Raw genomic sequence first — 27,013 nt, 5'->3', positions numbered from 1 at the left:
CATTTTAGAAAACGCCCCATAATGCCCCATTGCTGACTGGGCTGTCACATGGCGCAAAACGCCCAAAGGTGGGGTGTAAACCACTACACATGATCTAAAAGCATGAGAATATGTTGAAGGTTAAGATGAAGTCGGAAAAGGCTAAACTTTTAACATAGTTATGGGCTAAAGTTTTAACATCCACATATTTTGAGCAATTGGGCTTGAACCATTTAATTATTAACTTATAACACCACAGCTTCTGGGCTTAAATAGTTATATTGGATAACATGTTAGAATCCCGTGTATTATACGAATTAAATAAATATAATGTTATATACTTAGTAATAAAAAGAAATTATATTTTTAAAAAATAGTGTATTGCACAGGTTTAATAAAACCTTGTATTATACGAGTTGAATAAACTATAACTTCATCTATTAACACATACGGTCATCAAAGTATGTTTCTAAAAATTGAACTTTGACCTGACATTTATAAATTTTGTTAAGTTTATTGAACAAATGTGTTGGAATTTCCGTGTAACTTTTGGAAAATAATTTTATCAATTTGTCAAACAAACTGAACGCAGCGGAAAACATGTACACGAGGTTCGGTTCTAAACCGTTTCCACCAGTGATCTCATTACAATCAAAATAGGTTAAAATAAAATAAAGAATCGTGACATCCAAGAAAGACACCTTGGTTCAACGAACGATCTCGCTAGATGATCGTTGACCACGAAATTGAATTTGTTCGTTTGAAACGATTTCAAACGAAACCTTTAAACTAAAGAAAAATAAAGTTCATAAACTTTACTTACCTTTTTGCGTAATTGAAGAAACACGAACTTAAAGAATTACTCCTCTTTCTCTTTTTCTTTTTGGACGAACAAGAACAATGAGGTCAATGAAGTTCCTATACCTTTTTCTCCTTTCTGTTTCTTTATGAACCCTTTTCGAAGCCACCAAACTTTAACTATTTAAAGTTCAATATATATTTGATTTGAGAGTTCTTATGAGACTAGTTAGTCATCCTATTTTTTTTAACTTCCGTATATCAAAACATTTGATAGGTCATAATTGAGATTTTTATGGAAGTATTTAATTTAAAGATATACAAGGATTATGAGTTGTAATCTAATCACAACTCCTCCATAATCATCTCATAATTAAAACTCTCCTTTTAATTATCTATATAATTAACAATATATATACGATTTATTATAATTAACAAGTTAATTATAATATTAATCGGCTCTCCGTAATTATTCCAAATAATTACCCGTTTCCTTCATTACGCTTATAATTTCGTGATCCGGTGATTAACGATTAAAACACCACTAAATGTTCGTTGCCCAAAGTGTAACTCTTTGGGTCGTACCTTGACAGCAACGTTGAATTATAATCGACAATTGAACATCATATCCAACAATCTCCCACTTGGTCGATTGGCCGATTAAGTTTCAATGTAGACAATAGTGGGTGCCTAGCTGCATCATATTGCCCCCGACAAGGTATGACAAATTTATGTCAACTAATTCTTTGCACTAATCAACCCTTTGGTTATGCAAATATTATAGCCCTGGTTATCGACTCATTTATCCCTCTGTATTGAACACTTGTTGAACATGAGACATGGATCCAATTCATTCTCATATATTATTCAACCATTTCTAATTTCGTACCTGATTTGAAGTGGTTTATCCAACTACTACTAGTTCGAGCGTGGCCACGCGTTAACACCAGTTCAAACCAACGAAAGGCGCCAGAGTGTTTTTCTTCTAAGTATAGAAGTACAGATCCCTTTGGCTACAAACAACATCCACTAAACTTCAGATCATTCCCAAAACTATCCTTATTACTGCCAGTTACGTACAGCGTTAGATAGAATCAAAGAGCAACCATTCATTTAAGTTAGTTCTAGTATGCACCGCAGGTCTAAGGATACAATGATCATACCTATTCAAAATGTCTTATGACTAAGATCCATGAAGATCATTTTGAAACGAGTTACGCCCAATATGATTCAACTAATCATATCAGTGAATATGGTTCTCAACACTTTGAGTATCCATGATATGGATCAACCATCTAATTCACAATAGTCTTTTACCAGATTGGTTCTCACGAATCTGATAGACTACGAACATTTTAGAATACAATATTCATAGATACTTAACGTACTAATATTTGAACACAAATATAATAGTTTAAAAGACATTCAACCATTAAATTCAAATAAACATAAAATACTGTTTACAGTTCAAAATGCACCAAATTACTAAATTACAAAATCAGACCCACTGTCTAGCATATCTAAGACCTATACTATTTGCATGCTTCTCGTGTTTCACTTGAGGTATAGGCTTAGTAAACGGGTCCGCTAGATTCTGATCAGTATCAATTTTCTCTACTACGATGTCTCCTCTTTCCAAAACTTCCCGTATGTAGTGGAATTTTCTGAGAATATGTTTCGTGCTGTGATGCGACCTTGGTTCCTTTGCCTGAGCAATTGCACCTGTATTGTCGCAAAATATCTCGATAGGCTTCTGTATGCTTGGTATAACTTCGAGATCAGCAATGAACTTTTTCATCCAAACAGCCTCCTTAGCAGCTTCTGAAGCCGCTATATATTCTGATTCAGTGGTCGACTGGGCCACCACGCTTTGCTTAGAACTCTTCCAAGTTATAGCACCACCATTTTAAGTAAAAACATAGCCTGTCTGAGATCGTGAATCGTCACGATCCGTTTGGAAGCTTGCGTCAGTGTAACATTTTACTTTCAGCTCTTCTTCCAAACCGCCAAATATCAGAAACATATCCTTAGTTCTTTTTAAGTACTTTAGGATATTTTTCACAGCAATCCAGTGACTTTTACCAGGATTCTGTTGATATCTGCTAGTCAAGCTCAGAGCAAACGATACGTCCGGTCTAGTACATAACATGGCATACATGATGGAACCGATAGCAGAGGCATATGGAACCTTTTTCATATCCTCTTTATCTTTGTCCAATTTGGGACACTGATGACTATTCAGTATGGTTCCACTTGCCATTGGCAAGAGACCTTTCTTGGAATCTTGCATCGAAAAACGCCGAATGACCTTATCGATATACGTACTTTGACTAAGTCCAAGTAGCCGCTTAGATCTATCTCTATAAATCTTTATTCCTAGAATATAAGCAGCTTCTCCAAGATCCTTCATTGAGAAACATTTACCAAGCCAGGATTTAACGTCCTGCAGCATCGGGATATTGTTTCCAATGAGAAGTATGTCATCTACATACAGGATTAGAAAAGTAATAGAACTCCCACTTGCCTTCTTGTAAACACACGGCTCATCTTCGTTTTTGATAAAACCAAATTGTTTGATTTTCAGATCAAAACGAAGATTCCAGGTTCGAGATGCTTGTTTCAATCCATAAATGGATTTATTTAACTTGCAAACTTTCTTAGGATTCTTAGGATCTACAAAACCTTCAGGTTGCTCCATATAGACATCTTCGGTAAGGTGTCCATTTAGGAACGCGGTTTTGACATCCATTTGCCATATCTCGTAGTCATAATACGCGGCTATGGCAAGTAGAATCCTAATAGACTTAAGCATGGCTACTGGCGAGAAGGTTTCCTCATAATCAACTCCTTGAGTCTGAGTAAATCCTTTAGCAACCAACCGAGCCTTATAGGTTTGCACATTTCCATCCATGTCTGTTTTCAACTTGAAAACCCATTTACTTCCTACAGTCCGACATTCGGGAGGAAGTTCAACCAAATCCCAGACTTGGTTGTCATACATGGATTGCATCTCGACGCCCATGGCTTCGAGCCATTTTTCAGATTCGTTACCTGAAATCGCAGCTTTGTAGGTTGAGGGCTCTTCTTGATCTATTATCAAGACGTACCTATCAGGTGAATACCGATTAGGTTCATGACGATCCCTCGTACTTCTGCGGACGCCTAGTGTTACATCAGATTCCTGAATCCTCTCAGGTTCAGGTTCAACAATATTTTGTTGAGAGGCAGATTCGACTATTGGTTGATTAATTTGTGGTTCTCGAATTTCCTCAAGATCCACAAGATTATCTCCAATTTCTCGCGCCATAAGCTCATCCTCTAGGAATGTTCCTCGACGCTTAGTGAAAACTCTATTTTCAGCAGGATTATAGAAATAATAACCAACCGGATATGCATATCCAATGAAAACAACTTTTTCACCCCGAGGATCAAGTTTGTCCGAAGACTCACTGGTAACATAAGCGTTACATCCCCATATGCGAAGGTAAGAGACTTTAGGTCGTTTACCATGCCACATCTCATATGGTGTCTTTTCTACCTTTTTAGTAGGAGCAATATTTACAAGACGTGTAGCAGTTTCAAGAGCATAACTCCAAAAGGAGTGTGGTAAGTTTGTACGACACATCATTGATCGAACCATATCTAATAAGGTTCGATTTCTCCTCTCAGATACACCATTGAGTTGTGGTGTTCCAGGTGGAGTTAGTTGGGATATAATCCCACACTTCTTGAGATGTTCATCAAACTCTTGATTAATGTATTCACCACCTCGATCGGATCGAAGTGCCTTAATCGTTTTCCCTAGTTGATTTTGTACTTCATTTTGGAATTCTTTGAACTTTTCAAAGGTTTCATGTTTAAACTTCATAAGATAAACATATCCATATCTACTATAATCATCAGTAAATGTAACGAAGTATCTTTCCCCGTTCCTTGACATAGTCCTGAATGGACCACATACATCAGTATGTATGAGTCCTAACAGGTCTTTGGCCCTTTCACTAGTTCCAGTAAAAGGGGCCTTAGTCATCTTGCCACTTAGACAACATTCGCATAAATCATAAGTCTCCTGACCCGTGGATTCTAGAATCCCTGCGGTCTGGAGCTTCCTCATGCGATTAATGTTAATATGGCCAAGACGACAATGCCAACGATATGTTTGATTAAAACTAGTTTTAACACGTTTAGACCATATTATTTGATCTATTGTTAGAAGTATCTATTTCATAGACACCATTGTGAGGCTTAGCCTCAAAATAGAACACACAATTTAAAAATGCAGAAATGCTACCATTAACAATATCAAAAGCATAAATAAACCTTGTTCTCTTAAAGCAGAAACAGAAATAATATTCTTAGTCAAACTAGGAACATAAAAAACATTGTCTAAAGTAATAAACAATCCAGAAGGTAATTCAAGAATAAATTCTCCAACTGCCTTCACAGCAACATTCTGCCCATTCCCAACGTGCAGCTCTAAGTCACCCTGCTTCAGCTTCCTAATCCTTTTTAGTCCCTGCAAATCGTTACAAATGTGAAAACCACATCCAGTGTCAAACACCCAAGATTTGCTCGAAAAGGAAAATAGATCAATAACATGTATACCTGAGGATTCTCCAATCTGCAGCTTCTTAAGCTTCAACTCAGCCAGGTACTTGGGACAATTCCTCTTCCAATGCCCGATCTCATCACAGTGAAAACACTTGGCATCTTTATGAGGCTTTGCCTTCGGAGTGGCAACCTTTTTGCCTTTGCCCTTGTCTTGCTTACTCGCCTTGCCTTTTCCCTTGGATTGCTTCTTCTTGGTAATTCTTCCTTCCCTGATCGCCAGCACTGGATTGCCCTTAGTTGGGATGTTTGTCTCAGCAGTTTTTAGCATCTGATGCAACTCTGGGATCGTTCTTTCCCACCCATTCATGTTATAGTTCATTACGAACTGATGATATGAATTGGGTAGCGAGTTAAGGATCACATCCGTAGCTAACTCATTACTAAGGGGTGCGTTCAGACGCTCCAGTTGATCAACGAAAGACTTCATTTTCAGTACGTGAGTACTGACCGAAGTACCTTCCTGCATGCGACATGTAATGAGAGATCTCATCACCTCAAAACGCTCATGACGAGCTTGCTGCTGAAACATGTTTTTCAGCTGCTCACTCATCTCATACGCGCCTAAGTTTTCCAGATTCTTCTGAAGTTCTGGAATCATCATAGCAAGCATAAGACATGTCACATCTTGGGAATCATCAACATGTTTTTCCCATGTCCTGCGGGCTGGACCCGTATTAGCAGCAGGTGCTTCGGGAATTGGTCCTTCAAGGACATAAGCCTTTTTCTCCGCCCTGAGAACAATTTTCAGGTTGCGGTACCAATCCATGAAGTTAGAATTATCAAGTTTAGCATTTTCAAGGATGGACTTAAGCGAGAATTTGGTGTTATCAGAATTGTTTGTAGACATCTGTAGAATTTAGAAGAAAATTTTATCAGTAATTTTCATGCATTAACCTAATTCAATTTTGACCCAAGATATACAAAATTTTAGGAATTAGGATGAGATCCCATCTCCCCATAACTCAGTGAATGGACTTAGCACTCTTCACTGGCATAGATTGAAGGGTAGGTGACGATCACCAATTGTGTCAACTACACAATTCTCGGTTTGGGGTCGCATGACGAGTGTTGTCAAGCATTGGTACGTTAACCCCAACTACACCCACTTTCACAACCGTAGAAGACGAATGCAGGGTAAACACTAACATTCGCTCTCGTGTCGCAAAAGTGATATTTGTCCTCAAATCAGAACTGTAGCCCAGCCCATGTAAGCATGGAAATCGCGGAACTACCCCTAACCAAAACCGTAGGCCTGGATGCAGGGTAAACACTAGCACCAGGGGTTCGGATAGATCAGTTCGGGTGTTCTTAATTTAGGGTGGCGTAGAATATCGATTTTAATTTGGGTTATATTTTAAAATTACCAGTTCGGGTCGTTTTAAAATACTTGTACGGCCTATGGCATGAACATAGGCTATACAATTCCTTTGTAAAAATCATTTTTACGTTTTAATTTGTGACGACTTGAAACACCTTTCAATCACTCGACCGATTAATTTTAAATACCATATTTAATCTAAGTTGGTCGTGTCGCAAATTTATTTTAATTAATAACTTTTATTAATTACGGTTTTCAAATTAACTTTTAATTTTGTAAAACCAATTTTGATTTTTGTATTTTAAAATAAACTGTTTATTTTAATTACCTATCCAATACTTAATAAACCTTTTATTAAAATTGTCGTTTTAATGATCGTGTATTAGTTATTAATTTTATGGCGTAATAAACATCTCATGGCAAAACACAAAATAAATAAATAAATATGCAATTCCGGGTTCATAATATGTTCGGTTCGTTCGAGCCCAAGAACGTGAACCGAGCCCATTAAGTGTAGCACAAACCCTTTTGTGCTCCCACTTAATCTTAGATCCAATCCAAAAGAAAAACTTTAATATAAAGAAAAATTAAATTTCCTTTAGATATTGTAACGAAAAGACTTAACAAAATTTTAACTTTATTTTAAAATAAAGTGTTTAGTTACGTTTTTTTTTTTTAATATTTTAGTTTGGTATATATTAAAAATAATTATTTTAATATATTCGTTTTTCTTTAAACTAATTTAACGCGTGTAGCTCCAAAAACTAATTTAGTACACGTGTTATGAAAAACGATTCTAGACCCGGATTTGCATACTACGATCATTAAGCTAAACGAAATAGGTTAAGGCCAAATATTTTGTCAAAAGGTACTTTGACAAGTGTTCATGTTTGGCCTTAATAAAACTTGCCTATAACTATTATACGTGACAGGATCCTATGCCAAATCTACTCGATTTTAAGCATGCAATCCTATAACTATTTTATAGATCTACAAACACATCTATAAAATAACCTACTTTGATTTGTAAGGTGGCTCTGATACCACTGTTGGAATTTCCGTGTAACTTTTGGAAAATAATTTTATCAATTTGTCAAACAAACTGAACGCAGCGGAAAACATGTACACGAGGTTCGGTTCTAAACCGTTTCCACCAGTGATCTCATTACAATCAAAATAGGTTAAAATAAAATAAAGAATCGTGACATCCAAGAAAGACACCTTGGTTCAACGAACGATCTCGCTAGATGATCGTTGACCACGAAATCGAATTTGTTCGTTTGAAACGATTTCAAACGAAACCTTTAAACTAAAGAAAAATAAAGTTCATAAACTTTACTTACCTTTTTGCGTAATTGAAGAAACACGAACTTAAAGAATTACTCCTCTTTCTCTTTTTCTTTTTGGACGAACAAGAACAATGAGGTCAATGAAGTTCCTATACCTTTTTCTCCTTTCTGTTTCTTTATGAACCCTTTTCGAAGCCACCAAACTTTAACTATTTAAAGTTCAATATATATTTGATTTGAGAGTTCTTATGAGACTAGTTAGTCATCCTATTTTTTTTAACTTCCGTATATCAAAACATTTGATAGGTCATAATTGAGATTTTTATGGAAGTATTTAATTTAAAGATATACAAGGATTATGAGTTGTAATCTAATCACAACTCCTCCATAATCATCTCATAATTAAAACTCTCCTTTTAATTATCTATATAATTAACAATATATATACGATTTATTATAATTAACAAGTTAATTATAATATTAATCGGCTCTCCGTAATTATTCCAAATAATTACCCGTTTCCTTCATTACGCTTATAATTTCGTGATCCGGTGATTAACGATTAAAACACCACTAAATGTTCGTTGCCCAAAGTGTAACTCTTTGGTTCGTACCTTGACAGCAACGTTGAATTATAATCGACAATTGAACATCATATCCAACAAAATGAACTTGCATCATACGGAGTTAATAAGTTGATTTAATTCGGCTGTCATGCCAATAAAACGAAAGCTGACACTTGGAAACCTCCCTTAGACTATCCTCCAATCCATCAAACTTCGGTCCAACGATGGTAATAAATCCAATATATGGGGATGATAGCGCCCAACGCCTGCGATAGTGTGTGGCGAAGTCCTGTACCAAACAACATAGTGAGTGTGCATGACCTGCAAGTGAATAGACAATACATGTAGAACATGTGAGGCAACATGCACCACTTGTAGTTCTCGCCACGTGCAACGATGGATGTGGCCATGCAGCGGTGAATATATCAGTACAGGGGGTCTCATATAGCTGAGACCCGCGCCTTCGTCTTCCCGAAGGCACCATCACTAATCGTGGGCCACCAAGCCCTCAACTTGTTGCCTGGGGTCTCTATAAGTGCCTCAGTGTAAAGCGGCATAATTGTCTTTGACTCTGTGTATAAGCCAGAAACCACCGCAAACTGGGCTAGTGACATATCTTACCGCTACCCAAAAAGGCAGGGGCGGATCCAGGGGGTTTTTGGGGGTTCCCAGGAACCCCCCCCCCCCCCCCATGTTTAGAAAAAGTGGAAAAAATTAGTAGAAACCTTGTATGATTTGGAAAAAATTAGTGAGAACTTGTAAGAATCTACCAAAAGGAACCGGTGAAAAAAAATTCTAAATCCGCCAGTGCAAAAAGGTAAAACAAAACCTCTGGAGACGGCAGCTCATCTGGGTCGTCCATCGGCTCTGACTCTCCGGCTAGGCGTGGACGAAAAGGTAAACGTGGAGAGAAACTTCACCATCATCTCCCGAAGCGAGGGCTGAAAGGCGAGCTCAAACAATCAATTCCAAGGCGTATCGTGCCTGATGATGTCATGCACCCTTGCATCGTCCCCTAACGTCTCTAACGTACTCCGGAATATCGCCCGATCTTCATATGGTGTAACTTCGCGCACCGAGGGTACGCGTCAAAATTACAAAATATGAAACCAAATTTGACACATGCAACCTGTGTAATACTCGGGGTTTTAAATTCATACCAAATAAAATACTAATAAAGTGGACTCTTTTACGTTGCACGGTTGCACCCCTTAAAACTTTCTTCATGATTAACAACTAACACAAAATGATAGAAGTTGTTTTATGCAATAAAAATGCATTTCGGGCATCTTTTGACTTGGTCAACATGTATCCTGTTAACCTACTCTTCTATTTTTTACATGTATGGCCTCTTTTATATAGAAGGCTAGCGAGCTGTTTGACAGCTCTGCGCCAATAAGTGCTGAGCTTTTAATATGTCTGGTTAAGAGACTCTCAACGAGTAAGAGGACTGACTTGTCTCAGCCTGATTGGTTGGTGGTGGAGGACGTGGTGGTGGTATGTGAGTGACCGATTGAAAGTTATGAACACATGTGAATGGATAAAGTGGTAAAATTTTCATTTAGCATTGGTTTACTGACTAATTCAAAGGTATCCTGTTAGTAAACCAAACACATTTAATGCTAACTGATTCAGAGTTAGTTTCTCAATAAAATCTTGATGGGTTTAAGTGTTTAACGAAGTTTGGTGTTTTTAAAGGACTACATGGGCCATGGTTCACACTAAACTTAGTGACAATGTACTTCTGGCCACTATCAATAATGATTACTAAAGTAAGGCCACTAATGAGGCTATTTATTTTAATGGTTTTTTTTCAAGAATTATTCATTATTCTAAAGTACCATAAATGATCTCTTGTATATATGCTTCCTATTTCATGGACCATACACATACTCTTAGCTTCAAGTTTTTTAACATACATGTTGATCTCGAGTTTGATAATTAATTTGAAGACCTGACTCGTTTCATTTAATTCTATCCCATTTAATAGTTTTTTTTTTTTTTTTTGAACAAGTTTCATAACCCAAATCTATAATTATAAATAGGCGTCCTGTACTTGTAATTCCTCATCACGAGTGATAAGAGGCAGAAAGCAATAAAAATTCCTGGTTACAGCCTATGGACGTAGATTTTACATTGAAACCAAACCATGTAAATCCTTGTGCTCGTTATTTTTCCATAGATTATCGTTAATTGTTTGTGTTGCTTCCGTGTGTGTATACCCTAACATCGTTGCGTTGCGGTCCAACCAAGTGAATTATCAGGGATGTAAACAAACATGCACATATACATTAAAATCATTAATTGTTTCATGAAAAAAAAAATGTAGAAATTCTTTAATACATAACAAACTTCACAAAATAACAGAAAGATACCAAGCTCAGAACTAATAATTTCACAAAGCTAAACTTTGCATATATCACATATTCACATTAATCTCACTCATGATCACCCTTGGTTTATATATCATGATCAAATCCAACCCAATCAATCAAAGAGAACATGAACTCTCTAAAGCTCACCTTACCATCCTTGTTCCAATCCATTTCTTCTGCATTTACAAAAAAAAAAAAAAAAAAAAAAAAAAAAAAAAGATTACAACTGTTTTGGTTCTTTTAATTTATTAAAAGAGTTAATTGCCATTTTAGTCCCTGTGGTTTGGCCCATTTTGCCAGTTTCGTCCAAAGCTTTCATTTTTAACATCTAGATCCAAAAAGGTTTCATCGTTGCCATTTTGGTCCATTTGACTTAACTCCATCCATATCTGTTAAAGCTACCAAGGGCATTTTTGTCATTTCATTAAGAAAAAAGGGTTAATAAAAGGAAAAATGAAATGACAAAAATGCCCTTGCAGCTTTAACAGATATGGATGGAGTTAAGTCAGTTGGACCAAAATGGCAACGATGAAACCTTTTTGAATCCAGATGTTAAAAATGAAACCTTTGGACTAAACTGGCAAAATGGGCCAAAACCACAGGGACTAAAATGGCAATTTACTCTTATTAAAATGTTAAAATATAAATCAAGAAAATTACTAAATCGGGTTTTGGTGATATGTGTCGGCGATTTCTCCATTGGGAAGTCTTCATTCATAGCCTTGATCACATCCTTCTTGTTTAGCTTTCCATCACCGTTTTTATCGAGAAATAAGAAAGCTTCGATTATGGTATCGAATGTTGCTTTGAGCTCGGAAGACCCCACTGTTGGTGTCTGCAACAACAATCCGTTTTCGTTTGTTTTTGTTCACAGATTTTATCAATTGAGATGGAAAGTGGTTCGCGTCAAAATGGGTGATTCTAGTATGAGTTGAGTTGACCCGAAACATTTTTTTTCTATAAAAAAATAATTTAACTACTAAATGACTAGTGTGACATATAATTACAAGATTTATGTAATTTCAATAGTAATATATTTTCTTTTCTATATATTGATTTAAGAAATATATGCATTAAATGTATAATCTAAACGGCTTTCCGCCCTTTTTCCTTTGGAAAATTGGCCTGTAATAATCCCGACCTTATTGGCCATTAATAATCCCACCTCAGAATATTTGCCCCACCAGTCCCACCTTTCACCTATTTTTTCTACAATGGTCCCCCGTTAAAAAAACTTAACGGAGTTAAGTTTTTTTCCAAATTACAAACAGATTTTTTAGGGCTTTTGATTAGAATGACGATACGAGTCCATTGATGTAAAACTTGCCTCGAAACAGTGCTCCAAACGATGAAAACGACGCTTCAATTCGGGTGTTTAAATTTCCAATTAACCAAAATCAAGTCACTTGGAGCACCGTTTCGAGGCAAGTTTTACATCAATGGACTCGTATCATCGTTCTGATCAAAAGCCCTAAAAAATCTGTTTGTAATTTGGAAAAAAACTTAACTCCGTTAAGTTTTTTTAACGGGGGACCATTGTAGGAAAAATAGGTGAAAGGTGCGACTAGTGGGGAGAATATTCTGAGGTGGGATTATTAATGGCCAATAAGGTCTAGATGAGATTATTACAGGCCAATTCCCCTTTTCCTTTTAGGTACTTTCTTTACCCATTTGACCTGTTACAGATAACAAACAACCCGACTCAACCAATTCACACGTAAATAAGTCAAAATCGCCACCTCTAATTATCAAGAAACCAAAGATGTATAAAAAAAGTTCGATAACTTACCGCATTAGACGAGGAAGTAGGACCGGCTAGAAGATAAATAAGGCACAATAGAACAATGAACTCATTATATTGTATCCCATTGCTCCCATCAATGTCACAAGACACAAAAAGATCTCTAATTTCCTCCGCGGTACATTCGAATTGCAACTTTTGTAAGCATTTCTTTAGTTCCTCATTATCAATGGTTCCATTTGAATCTTCATCTACAAAAGTGTCAAACAACTTTCTAACACACAGTGACGGGCCCAGAAATTATTTGCTGAGGACAGTGGCGGACCCAGGATTTTATTTCAATGGGGTCCATTTTCGGGTCGGTCCTCGTTCGGGTCGAGTTAAAGTGAGGTTTGAACTAGATTTTTAAAAAAAATAAGAAAAATGGGCTTATCAAGGATTGAACCCATGACCTCTTGGTGGAAAAGAGGAAGATTTACCACTACACCAGCTTTCTTTTTATTTTTATGGTGTCCACCTAATTGTATTTATGGGGTCCATATACAATTTAATATACCGAATCTACTATTTTTTTTTAAAAGATTGGGGTCCGGGGACCCCGGTGGCACCAATGTGGGTCCGCCCCTGGCTGAGGGTGCGAATGAGGTGTTCAACCATATTTTCAAGGGGTGCGGTCGGGTTTTTTGCCTAAAATATACGCTAAATTTTTTTTTTCAAGGGGTGCGACCGCCCACCCTGGCCAAAGGCTAGGTCCGCCCATGATAACACATGAAAGAAAGCAAAATAAGGTAGTACTTTAGTAAAGTAATAAATAGATAATCTTGTTAAACGTACCGTATAATTCAAAAACGCTTTGGATCTCCTTTAGTCCCTCTTTGAACCGAGGAAACCTTAGTATTATGCTATCCATAGATCGGAAAGTGTTGTGTGTTTGTATGTTGTTGTTCTTGGCCTCCACCATTTTTCTTTCGAGTCGACTGTCTAACCTTTCGTATCGATTTGATGAATTGGTACAACATAGTATTCCTCCAATTTTGTTGGACAATGACTTGAAAGAAGGACATGTGTGAGATGTATCTACAAAAGACATGTTCATAGATCACCATGTTAGATTATAAAAATATGTGTAAAATCTTGAAATATTGACTTGAATAGTAGCACATATTCGTTCGATCGATGATAGCTAAGAAACCACCCTATGATTCAGTGTTTTTATGAACGGCCAACGAATAAAAGCCCAGCTACCTAGGGTAACCTAACCCAATGGCAAAAGGCGACCTCATACGCCTGCGATCGCAGACAGCGATGGGGAGCCAAGGCCCACCATCTCCTCTTCCAGGGAAAACCTGCCGTCCGAAGGCCCACTGCGGTAAAACCCGGTTGGGATCAGATTCGAACTTGAGACCTGTGTCCTTCAACCCCGAATCTTAACTAATCTAGGGATATTCTTTCATATGAAAGATCATACACATGGTAGATAATTGATAAGTTTAGAATCCTGGATTATTGAAGCTTCATGAACAACTAATAACAAGCAAAAAAACAACTAAGAATAAAAGTGAGAACAATTAAACAAAAACTTACCCATTGAAGCTTTGATTATTTCAAGCAGAAATGAAGAGGGGGGGGGGGGGGGGTATGTGTTAGTTTTGAGTGAAGAAATGCATACTTAAGAGAGAGTAGCAATAAAGATTGTTCCTTTTTTCTTCTTAATCTTGAAGGTGGATGGCTCAATGATAGATGTTACAAAGGGCTCCACCAATAAAACTTGATCATTCTTTCAAGAGTAAACTTCCGTTTTGCTCCCTGTGGTTTGGCCACTTTAACGGTTTTGCTCCAAACCTTTAAAAATAGCCATTTTACTCCCTGATGTTTCGGTTTTTTTGCCAGTTTGCTCCCCGTCTCTAACTCCGTTCAAATTGTTTGTTTTTCCATTTTGCTCCCCGCAAGGAGCAAACTGGCAACAAAATCAAAACATCAGGGAGTAAAATGACTATTTTTAAAGGTTTTAGGCAAAACCGTTAAAGTGACCAAACCACAGGGAGCAAAACTGAAGTTTACTCTTCTTTCAAAAAAGAAAGTTATCATTATTAGATTATAATATTCTACACCCATTAGACCATTTCATCTCACTAGTAGGAATCCCACACGATGCTGCGGCAACAACAATTTACAACGCTGTACTCGTTTCTCGTTTCTGTTAACCGAAAAAATTTAAAAGTAAATAACAATTTAACAACACAAATTGATTAAAGATAATCTGTTTGTTGTTTTGCAATTCACATTTCACAACACTAAAAGGTTACAGTTGGTTGAGAATGATCAGTTGATCACAGATTAACAATAAATTAAAAAAAAAAAAAGGAATAAAAATGACATTTCCGCGATACAATTTCGCATCAAGAAATCCAAACATCATCCATTCGGCTCGCCTGGCCCGCAGGGTTGCTAAACACGTCCCGTTGTCTCTTCTTAAGAACAGCCGCTTGTGGGCTCAGGCCCGCGGGTGAATTCACCGGGCTATTGTTTGATGTTAAACAACTGTCGACGCTGGGTGCGAACCCGTTTTCGAGATAAGCTGCGACGTCAGGAAGTGATGGGATGGGGATGCCAGATGGCGGGCAGTCGTTGGCTACCTTGATAGCGAGTTCGGAAAGCTCTTCCCTAGCTGCGTCTAACCCTGCGGTTGCGACGGCTTGATCGTTTAGAGCTTTACATGCTTTTTCCAAGATTGATTGAAGGTATTTGCTTTGTGCTTCGATTCGAAGCTGGAGACGACGTTGAACCTGAAAATTAGTGGGTTGTTAATAAATACTTAATAAACAATTAGTGTCGAATATATATGTTCTCGATAAAAACGAGAGTAAGATACACGGATGGTCCCTATAGTTGATCAAAATTTTGGATTTCGTCCCCAGCTTTTAAAAAGTACACAGATGGTCCCTGTGGTTTGCACTTTGAAACGCATCTAGTCCCCAACTTTTGCCAAAAGTACATGGATGGTCCTTGTGGTTTACGCTTTTTAACACATTTGGTCCCTAACTTGGACGTGCTAAAACCTTTAGATTTGTTAGCTGGGGACTAAATGTGTTACAAAGTGCAAAGTGCAAACCATAGGGACCATCTATGTACCTTTTGAAAAGCCAGGGACCAAATCCAAAATTTTGGTTAACCATAGGGACCATCTGTGTACTTTACTCTAAAAACTATTAGAACTTTAGAAGGTTTTATGCATTAAAATAATAATTTGGGTGACTTTTGACTCGTTTTGCATGTTTTCTTATAAGCTATTTTTTTACCGACACGTTAGAAATAAAATGTAACCCAACGCGTCCCATTTATACATAAACGTGTCTAAATTCCGACCTGTAATAGACTAATAATATTTTGCCAAAAATTTCAAATTGAGATGGAATAATAAAAAAAAAAAAAAAAAAAAAAAAAAAGAAGAAGTGTGTGTTGCGGGAGACGGGAAAAAAGTATCCAATGTTTTTTTATGTTTTCAAGTATTTAATAACTTTTCTTTTTTCTTTTAGACAAATAGAATAAAAGAAATAAAAAATTGGCCGAAAAATCCAATTGGTTCCTTTTGTTTTGTCTTGTAAAAAAACTTATAGGCCCCATCTTTCTTTTTTATAAAAAATTAATTTTAAATGTGATAAAAGAAAACTACAATAATCATGTACCTTTTTCAATAACAAGATTTAGTAGGTCATATGGATAAAAAAAAGTACAATTTTGAAAACTTTCAACTTGTGGGGCCCGGTTCAAACATTCGGCCCATTTGGCTTGTTTCCTTTTTAAACTGAACCTTTCGCTTTCGCCCATATGACCCACTTGATTACTGGGTGCAAACGAGCCGAGCTACTCACGAGCTACTCGAGCTCGGCTCGAAAAAAAGCTCGAACGAGCCGAGCTTAAACGAGCTCGAGCCCGAGCCTAAAAACAAGCTCGTTTAGTAAACGAGCCCGAGCCCGAGCTTCGCTTATCGAGCTCGAGCCGGCTCGCGAGCCTTAACGAGCTTTCTTTTTATATATATTTTTATTAATGTATTAAACATATATTTAAATAATAATATTTAACATTTATATAAATATAAAAAAATAACTAAATTATATGTATAACAATAATTATAATTAATAAAAAATAATTAATAAATACTAAACGAGTCGAGCCCGAGCCGAGTTCGAGCTTGAAAAATTACCTTCGAGCCGAGCTCGAACTTTAGAAATAAAGCTCGAATCGAGCCGAGCTTGAGCTCGAGCTTTAATATGTTAAACGAGCTCGAGCCTGGTCGAGCTCGGGCTCGGCTCGTTTGCACAACATAACCCGAATCAAACATATCATATGTAAATGGGTCAAAATTACCACCTGTAATGAAAATCCGAAAATTTTTGAACTTTAGGTAAAGTACACGGATGGTCCTTATGATTTACCAAAATTTTAAATTTGGTCCCTAGCTTTTCACAAGTACATAGATGGTCCACATGTGGTTTGCACTTCGTAACATATTTAGTCCCCAACTTTTGCCAAAAGTACATGGATGGTCCCTGGGGTTTTCACTTTCACACATTTAGCCCCTGTTGGGGACTAAATGTGTTACAAAGTGCAAACCACAGGGACCATCCGTGTACTTTCAAAAAGCTAGGGACCAAATCCAAAAGTTTGGTAAATCACAGGGACCATTCGTGTACTTTACTCCTTTTGCTAGACACAAGAAGCGGGTCACGTTAATGAACTAACCTCTAACTGCTCATGCAGTCTTCTTTGGATTTCCATCTGCGCTCGCAAAGCTTCGGTAACTTGGAAGCCACTGTCGGAAGAAACAATTAAAACAAGGTTAGCGTACACGATCTTAAATGACACATTTATTTTATTTTATTTTTATTTTAAGAACGCCATAAATGAACATACTCGTTTGAATCTTGTGGCATCATTCTTGTTGATGATGTCGTCGATGAACCTGTGTCTTGGCTCTCAGCAATGCAAGATGCTAAAAAAAAAAAAAAAAAAAAAAAAAAAATTGGACCGTGAATTAGTAGTGAAAAAAAAATTGTCATCAAAGTATTAAATTCCATCTTTATGCATTATTCTTAGAGTTAATTGCCCGGATGGTCCCTGTGGTTTCACGTTTTTTCACGTTTAGTCCCCACCTTTCCGAAATAGCAGGTATGCTCCCTATGGTTTGTTATTTTGTTACTCGGATAGTCCCCTGGCATTTACTCAGGGGACTATCCGAGTAACAAAATGCAAACCATAGGGAGCATACCTGCTATTTCCAAACTAACCGACATCTACTCAGGGGACTATCCGAGTAACAAAATAACAAACCATAGGGAGCATACCTGCTATTTTCAAAAGGTGGGGACTAAACGTGAAAAAACGTAAAACCACAGGGACCATCCGGGCAATTAACTCTTATTCTTATATGTTGCAAAATTTTCCAACTTTACGCATCATTCTCAAATGACGAAAATAAATTAGCGAATTCAAAAACGTTAGGATTGTAAATATCATATTACTTCAACAATAATCTATTTTTTTTTAATACAATACTTTAGAGAGGTAAAAATACACTTTTGGATGACTTTTGATCTTTTTGACTTGTTTCCTTTTATAAAAACTGTTTTAGAAGAGTAAAATGCACGGATAGTCCCTGTGGTTTGGTGAAATTTCACCTTTAGTCCCCAATTTTTCAAAATTACACTCTTAGTCCTTGTGGTTTGACAAGTTGTTACTCGGATAGTCCCCAAAGCGGATGGAGGTTAGTTTTTCTGGTTAAGTGGGTGTGAAATGACAAGGACTATCCAAGTAACAACTTGTCAAACCACAGGGACTAATAGTGTAATTCTGAAAAGTTAGGGACTAAAGGTGAAATTTCGCCAAACCACAGGGATTATTTGTACATTTTACTCGTTTTAGAATTTACTTTTTCATTATACCCTTCTCCTTCTCCTTACACTTTAAACTCTCGTAACCTAAATCCGTATAGAAGGGAAGAAAGATATATATGGCATATATATGAAAATAGATATATTAAATATTACATTTTTTCATTGGCAAATATGGTATTATGCAAGTTTTAAGGGGTATCATATGATATATGAAAGTAGGGATGAGCAATTTAGTACATGTACCGAAAAATACCGGTACCGTACCATATATTCCGGTACCCATATTTTGGCGTTTCTCGCACGAGCAGTACTTTCGGTTCGGTACAGTACAGTACGGTATTTACCGACTTTTTACCTTCAAATACCATACTGAACCGATATTTCGCCAAAAATGGGTACGGGTACCGAAGTGGCGAATTTTAAAAATAGTAAAGTCATTTTACCATCTTTGGAATTCTCCGTTAACTCTTTGCAAGATTGCTTCCCCAACCGATATTTCTACAAAAATATAAACACAATATGATTACAAACAAGAATTACTCAACACATCAAACGTTATACCTTTGTTCATCGATTATTTCCTTAAATGTTCCAAATTTGTTAACTACTCAACGCATCAAACGTTATTATTACAACTTCAAGCAGCAAGAGCACATCCATACACTATATCATGGACCTCGTTTTATTATAGCCGATTATCTTATTCAGTTATTCGGATTATTGAATATCACCTAATCACTTGAATAAAGTACGCGGATGATCCCTGTGGTTTACCAAAATTTTGGATTTGATCCCTAGCTTTCCAAAAGTACACGGATGGTCCCTGTGGTTTTCACTTTGTAACACAATTAGTCCACGACTAACAAATCTAAAGGTTTCAATAGGTCCAAGTTAAGGGCTAAACGCGTTACAAAGTGCAAACCATAGGGACCATCCACGTACTTTTGGCAAAGTTGGGGACTAAATGCATTACAAAGTGTAAACTACAAGGACCATTTATGTACTTTTGAAAAGATAGAAACCAAATCAAAAACTTTGATAAACCACAAGGACCATTCGTGTACTTTACTCAAATACAAATGACTAACCTGAAGATGTGACTTCAAATGATAAAGTGTGAGCCCTTTCACCCCCATTGTCCTCATAATCGTCTTTGGCGTTGCTTCTGAAATAGCATAAAACATACCTTTATTATGTGTTAAAAGACAATATATCGCATCGACGTTCAACAACTAACGCATAATATCATTCCAATAAATTCTTTGTATGAAAAAAATATAGAGTAAACTTCCGTTTTGCTCCCTGCGGTTTGGTCACTTTAACGGTTTTGCCCCAAACCTTTAAAAAAAGCCATTTTCCTCCAATAGTTTGCTATGATTTTTCCATTTTGCTCCCCGCCTCTAACTCCATCCAAATTGTCTGTTTTTCCATTTTGCTCCCTGCAGGGAGTAAAATGGAAAAACCATAGCAAACTATTGGAGGAAAATGGCTATTTTTAAAGGTTTGGGGCAAAACCGTTAAAGTGACCAAACCACAGGGAGCAAAACGGAAGTTTACTCAAAAATATAAATTTGTTTCTCCGCGGTGTCTAAATGAAACAGAAGATACTAACAAACACAACGACATCATCATTTAACAATCAAGTAGAAGATATTAAATGTTAATTATGTTATGAATTATACAAATAAGTCAACATTTAACAAACTCCACGTGGATAATAAAGTCAACATGCATTGTGCGTTTTTAGTAACGAAACCACATCTGCATGCAGGGGTGGAACCAGAGGGGGGTCAAGAGGGTCCGTTGACCCTCCGGTCACCGGAACTTTTTGAATTTTTATTTATAAATTTTGAGTTTTTGAAGAACAAACTTAGAGATGGACCCCCTAATTTGAACCAGTATAGAATATAAGCTTATGATGACCCCCTAACTAAATCGTTCTGCTTCCGCCACTGTCTGCATGGTAAGTGACTAAGTTCCATAAAGCCACATTCTATTTCTATATATATACTTTGTTATAAAACATTAATTAAGATATCTTAGAACGAGTCCTAATTTTGGCCTTCAAATACTATTTTAAACATCTCCATTTAATCTTGGCCGTCCAAAAAACTCATTATACATCTACTTCTAATATGATAATATACATCCAAATAAGAGCATAATCTTCTCTTCATGCAATGACAAACTAAAAACAATTCTTAAATTTGTCTACAACAAGGACAACACTTAATAGACCAAAAAAGACACCAAGTAGTTCCGGTTTTACACTTTTGTTCATAAAACTTTCAAAACGCCTGTTTTGATAAAACTCATAAAAGAGTTTCAAAAGAGCAACCCGAATAATCGCATGTAAGGGGGCGTTTGGATACACGTTTAAACGTATTAATGCGGTTAAAACATAGCAATAATCAATACATAGTGTTGACCAAACCTGGTTATCATTTTTTTGACTTTCTAATTATTAAAAGAAAGGGTAGGTGCACGGTACCCCTGACCGCGGAGGGGATCCCCCCTCCCAGTTCACCACCCGACAAGGATCCCTGGCGGCAAATACCCTCCCAACACAATTATTAGAGGCCAAAATAATCTGATTTAGTGATTTTTGTAAAAGAATTGGTTTTTGTATGTTTATATAATAATTACCTTATACTAGGGGTGCAAACGAGCCGAGCTACTCGCGAGCTACTCGAGCTCGGCTCGAAAAAAAGCTCGAACGAGCTCGAGCCCGAGCCTAAAAACAAGCTCGTTTAGTAAACGAGCCTGAGCCCGAGCTTCGCTTATCGAGCTCGAGCCGGCTCGCGAGCCTAACTGAGCTTTCTATTTATATATTTTTTTATTAATATATTAAACATATATTTATATAATAATAATTACCATTTATATAAATATAAAAAATAACTAAATTATATGTATAATAATAATTATAATTAATATAAATTAATTAAAAAATACTAAACGAGTCGAGCCCGAGCCGAGCTCGAGCTTGAAAAATTACCTTCGAGCCGAGCTCGAGCTTCAGAAATAAAGCTCGAATCGAGCTGAGCTCGAGCTCGAGCTTTCATATGTTAAACGAGCTCGAGCTCGAGCCTGGTCGAGCTCGGGCTCGGCTCGGCTCGTTTGCACCCCTACCTTATACCTAACTTTAAGCACCTAACTATCTAATTAACTATTCATCTAATTCTGAGTCTTCTTTTTCTAGTCACAATAATCACCTTGAAAACTAGCATCCAAACACATAATTACTACTTCTGATGTCACCCCTATTTTTTTCCAAAATAAAAAACTTGGATAAATATAATATTACCTGTTTATCATCAGGTTTTATATACTTGTACCAAACTTATAACTACCTATCCTAAAAACAAAAACATAAAAAAAAAAACCTAATGAATAAAGATTATTTTACTAGTTTATCATCAAGTTTTATATACTTGTACCAAACTTAGTCCTAAAATAATAATAAATAAATTAAAAAAAAACCTAAAGGATGAAGATCATTTTACTATTTCATCATTAATCCTAAAAAAATAATAAATAAATTAAAAAAAAAAACCTAAAGGATGAAGATCATTTTACTATTTCATCATTAATCCTAAAAAAATAATAAATAAATTAAAAAAAAAAAAACCTAAAGGATGAAGATCATTTTACTATTTCATCAAGAAGTTTTACATACTTATACCAAACTTATAACTACTTATCCTAAAAATTAAAAAAAAAAAAAAAAAAAAATCTAATGGATGAAGATCATTTTACAAGTTTATCATCAAGTTTTATATATAAACTACCTATCCTAAAAATTATTAAAAAAAAAAAAATGGATGAAGATCATTTTACAAGTTTATCATCAAGTTTTATATATAAACTACCTATCCTAAAAATTATTAAAAAAAAAAAAAAGCAAAGGATAAAGATCATTTTTAACATTTTATCATCAAGTAACATATACTTGTACCAAACTTATAAGCTATAACTACCTATCCTAAAAATAGGTTAAAAAAAAAAAAAAAAAAAAAAAAAAAAAAAAAACTCAGCACTTTTAAAACTCACTAAAAACCCTAAAAATCCCAAACAAACACAACCTATTACAAATCATATAAGCAAATCCAAAACCAAAGATTAAAGAAAAACTAACTGTCAGGTCCACCAAGCTGAGTAACCGCATCCACAAATCTCTCATGGAGCTCCGAAGTCCACCGGAGCCGGGGCTTCGGATCCGTAGTCAACACCAAACACGGATCCCCAACGAACCCGGTTCCATCCAACTGACCCGGAAACTCACCATGCCCTAAATTACTTCCATCCAACGAAATCGTATGAATCCCAGAATACATTTCAACAAAAACCCAGTTCAAATCTTGAAAATTAGGGCTTGATTTCGCAAAAATCAAGAAATCCCAGATGAAATCTTGAAAATTAGGGTTTGAATTTGCAAAAACCCAGTTCAAATCTTGAAAATTAGGGCTTGATTTCGCAAAAATCAAGAAAACCCAGATGAAATCTTGAAAATTAGGGTTTGAATTTGCGAAAATCAAGAAAACCCAGATGAAATCAAGTTTGGATTTTGAATGGTGTAGAGTGAAGAAGATCGAAAAGGGTCCTGAAATGTGAATGAAAAGACGAGCCAGGTGAATGAAAAAAGATTGAATTTTTAGAGAGAGAAAGAGGAGAGAGAGAGATGTCGTGTTCTTCAGTTGTCTTAGTCTGTCGCTTTTGTGTTAGGGCTTTTTTGCAATATTTTTTTGGAATTAATTTGGAGTGAAGAAAGATTAGTCATGGACAGCATGGTATGAGGAGTCCTGTCACTTTCTATGTCTTGTTAAAATATTTTGATTTTTATAAAATAATGTTGAAGACTTTTTCTTTGCTTTTATATGTTTTTTTATGATATTTTGAGGGTTGTTTATAGATTTCGATATTGTGTACAAATAAAATATAGAAATGTTTTTGGGAAATCTGTAAACAGAACTCATGGACAGTTTGTGAACACAGAGAGTGATATTGCTCTTTCATGTTGGTCGTCTCTTTATAATTTGTCTTTCACGTTTGTGTTTGTGACGGTTGACGGGACCATTGGTGACACCCTTAGATATTGATGTCAACTTGATATTGATGTCAACTTTAATGAGGGTAATATTGATACGTGTAAAAAATCATGATCTAACATAAATCGTGAATGTTTTTATCATACATTTTAGATTGTTTTATGTTACACGTGTAAAAGTTTAACGTGTATTGTCAAGCTATGAATGTTTTTTTTATATTGAGTTAATTACATTGATAGTCTTTGTGATTTATATATATTGCGACTTTGGTCCTTGAGTTTAGAAAATTACATAGATTGTTATTATATATATATTTTGTAACATTAATGCTCACTGACATGGATGAACGTTAAATATTTAAGACAAATGAATACGAAATGTCTCCTTTGCCAATAAAATTAAAAAATCAAAATATTAAATATTAAATAATACAATATATTAAAAATGAATTTAAAAGCCTTTTGGTCCCTTCCACATGTTAAACATTCAAGTTAAATGAGATGAAATGTTTTCTATACAAGCATATATAAACCTTGATGATTTCGTGCCCCCACCACCTCATCAATTTTAGAACCACTCCGTCTCCGCCATTGGGGGCGCTATCTTTATTCTCTGCCAAAGGAATAGTGGACGTGAGAGGAAGAAACTAATGGGGTCCACCTTCATCAACCAATCAGATTTTTTTACTTAACTTTTTTTCTTTTTTTAATACAACTAAAAAGGGGCTTTATAGAGTGCGTTATTTCACATCGTGAAAATGAGCAATAAAGTCTTATGCTTTTATGTCACCTACGTGGCGCTTACGTGACATGACAAAGCCTCTAAGGGCTTTAAACCATACTCATCAGCCTTAGTGTTTTTTTAGTTTTTTTTTACTTTTCCTTTTATATTTAGGATAGTTTATAAGTTTGTACAAGTAAATAAAACTTGATGATAAACCGGTAAAATGATCTTTATTCATTTGTGTTTTTATTTTTTGAGATAGGTAGTTATGACTTATGAGTTGGGTAAGATGTATATAAAACTTCATGATAAACTGTTAAAATGATCTTTATTCATTAGGGATTTTTTAATACTGTTAAAATGATCTTTGTTCATTAGGGATTTTTTAATTATTTGTTTATTTATTTATTCTGTGTTTTTTTACCGGATCAGATTTTGGGTACGGTAATTTTATACACCTCTAATCGTAGTTACTATTTGAATATCCATCCTCAAATCTAAGGCTAGCATATCATGTCAATCCGACCTGTTAAGACCCGAACACAATAAGACAGGAACCCGAAACAAGTAAGCACGAACACGACACGAAATCTTATCGTGTCAGATCTTTCAAACACGAACACGAACCTGATAATAAACAGGTTACACGAAACGACCTGTTAAGACACGAAAAAATTACCCACGTATCATACAACCTGTTAAGACACGAACACGACATGTTAAGACATGAACACGATCTGTTACTACATGTTTGATATTTAGCCATTAACACGTCCTAACAGGTATTGTCTAATGGTCTTAAGTCTTAACAGGTGATGACCTGTTAAGATATGAACACGACATGTTAAGACACGAACATCATAGCGCACGAACACGAAATAGGTAAACACGAACACGACACGAAATTAAACAGGTCTTAGCATATCGACCTGTTATAGACACGAAACCTGTTAACTTCGTATAGGTTCGTCTCGTGTTATCATGTTCTTGTCAAAATTTTCAGCACTACTCAAATCTTTATAAATCCCCTTTTTGTTTTTGTTTTCTAAACCTTTTTTCTCTTTTGATTACAATTTTTGTCTTGTTTTATTCCCCCGAGCCAACCTCTTTATTCCTTTTTCCTCAGGAAATTGCTGACCCAAAACAATTATTTATATTGATAATCTACTTAGACCATCCGTAGTGGGGCGTGGTTTTAAAAAAAAAATTGAAAAAAAAAACGCCCCCCCCCCACTACACCGGGCGTTATCCGGCGTTATAATTGAATTTGTTGCAAGCCGGCGTTTTAAAAACAACGCTAAAGTGGTCAAATGCAATTGGATGTGGCCAATGGGAGTTAACCAAGTGTAAGGTGCCATTTTTTTTTCTTTTCTCTATAAAAAATAATTGTTTATTGATTGGAATGGGCGTTATTGGAATAATGCCCCACTACGCCACTTTTGTAATAATGTCCCATGCTGACTGGGATGACACGTGTCGAATAATGCCCCATGGTAAGGACATTATTTTATTCCACCACTACACATGTTCTTAGTTTTTCTTTTAGCCCAGAAAGCCATCGAATCTGTTTATTTCTATTAGTGCAATTATTTTAATCTAATCATTTAGATTTAGACTAACTGAGGTTGGTTATAATCATACATAAAAGTGCAATAAGACTGTGTTGTAAGGATTTAAGGTTGTATATGATGTGAGATAAGTAACATTTAGGTTTTAGGGCAAAAATGACGTCCCTTTAACAATGACTAGATGTAAAAACACGGGTAGTCTTTATAAATTTTACATACCAAATTTTATTAAACAATTTTACAATGACTAGATGTAAAAACCGTGTAAAAACACGGGTAGTCTTTATAAATTTTACATACCAAATTTTATTAAACAATGAATCACGATACATTTTTTAAGGTTTAATTGAAAATGAATTATAAATAAACAGTTGTTGAATTACTATAAACAATCATTAATCAAATAACATGTATACAATTACCAAGTTTGTAGTTTGTTGACAGATTGTAACGAATGATATTGTATGTTGTTCAATTCATAAAAATGTTTGTCCTTTAAGATTTGCAGGAACATTCATACATTCATTTGCCCTTTAAGAATTGTAGAAACATTCATAAATAGTGTTAGATATTTAGTGTAATCGGGATTGACTTTTTGATCAAAGCGAATGATAATACACATCAAGCAAGTTAGGAGGTGCGGGAGTACACACTTGTTTGAATTATTATAATTCAAGTGTACGGGCGAAGACGGGGTTCCAAGAGGGCAACACCCCCTTGGCGGGGGTCCGGGGACAACGCCCTTAGAAGCAGGGTTCAAGAGGCGACAGCCTCTGGCGGAGTCAAAGGGGCAGAGCCCCTGGCTGGGGTCAATTTTTCTATAAATTAGTATAATATATTGATGCTCCTTTAACAAATCACTTTGATTGTATTTCACTTATATAAAATGTTTTTACTAAGAACAAAAAAAACAAAGAGATGTGAAAAAACAATTTAAGTTAATCTTATATGATTATTATATAACTTATAAGGTTGTCGTATTGATAATTTGATATAAAACCTTGACAATTTGAAATATTATTTAATAATAATTAAGAGCCGTTTTTGGTAAATGTCCAAACGTCCATCTCAAACGGTGGGTGGAGTTGATGATTGATGTACAA

General features: G+C 35.8%; 2 protein-coding genes across 3 annotated transcripts; both read right to left on the bottom strand.

The window, feature by feature from the left end:
• Positions 1-10,830: 10,830 nt before the first annotated feature.
• LOC110927312 (probable calcium-binding protein CML22) lies at positions 10,831-14,392 on the bottom strand. Its single transcript, XM_022170976.2, has 5 exons — positions 14,262-14,392; positions 13,512-13,754; positions 12,726-12,928; positions 11,597-11,771; positions 10,831-11,112 (listed from the first exon to the last, which is right to left on the bottom strand). The coding sequence occupies exons 1-5, from the start codon at positions 14,263-14,265 to the stop codon at positions 11,021-11,023; spliced, it is 717 nt and encodes a 238-aa protein (XP_022026668.1). The 5' UTR covers positions 14,266-14,392; the 3' UTR covers positions 10,831-11,020.
• A 510-nt stretch (positions 14,393-14,902) lies between these two features.
• On the bottom strand, positions 14,903-23,291 carry LOC110927311 (protein PHR1-LIKE 2). Of its 2 annotated transcripts, XM_035986032.1 has the most exons (7): positions 23,025-23,291; positions 22,710-22,931; positions 19,660-19,736; positions 19,015-19,069; positions 17,592-17,670; positions 17,421-17,490; positions 14,903-15,463 (listed from the first exon to the last, which is right to left on the bottom strand). In XM_035986032.1, exons 2-7 carry the CDS (start codon positions 22,906-22,908, stop codon positions 15,077-15,079), a joined length of 867 nt encoding a protein of 288 aa, XP_035841925.1. In that variant the 5' UTR covers positions 22,909-22,931; positions 23,025-23,291; the 3' UTR covers positions 14,903-15,076. The 2 variants fall into 2 exon arrangements, with proteins under 2 accessions (XP_035841925.1, XP_022026666.1); XM_022170974.2 differs by having other exon boundaries at positions 22,710-23,290.
• Positions 23,292-27,013: the final 3,722 nt, after the last annotated feature.

The sequence above is a fragment of the Helianthus annuus genome, chromosome 2, assembly GCF_002127325.2.
Source record: "Helianthus annuus cultivar XRQ/B chromosome 2, HanXRQr2.0-SUNRISE, whole genome shotgun sequence".
In the NCBI taxonomy this organism is placed as follows: Eukaryota; Viridiplantae; Streptophyta; class Magnoliopsida; order Asterales; family Asteraceae; genus Helianthus; species Helianthus annuus.
The sequence above is the reverse complement of the archived record's forward strand: the minus strand, read 5'-3'. Positions and strand labels throughout refer to the sequence as shown.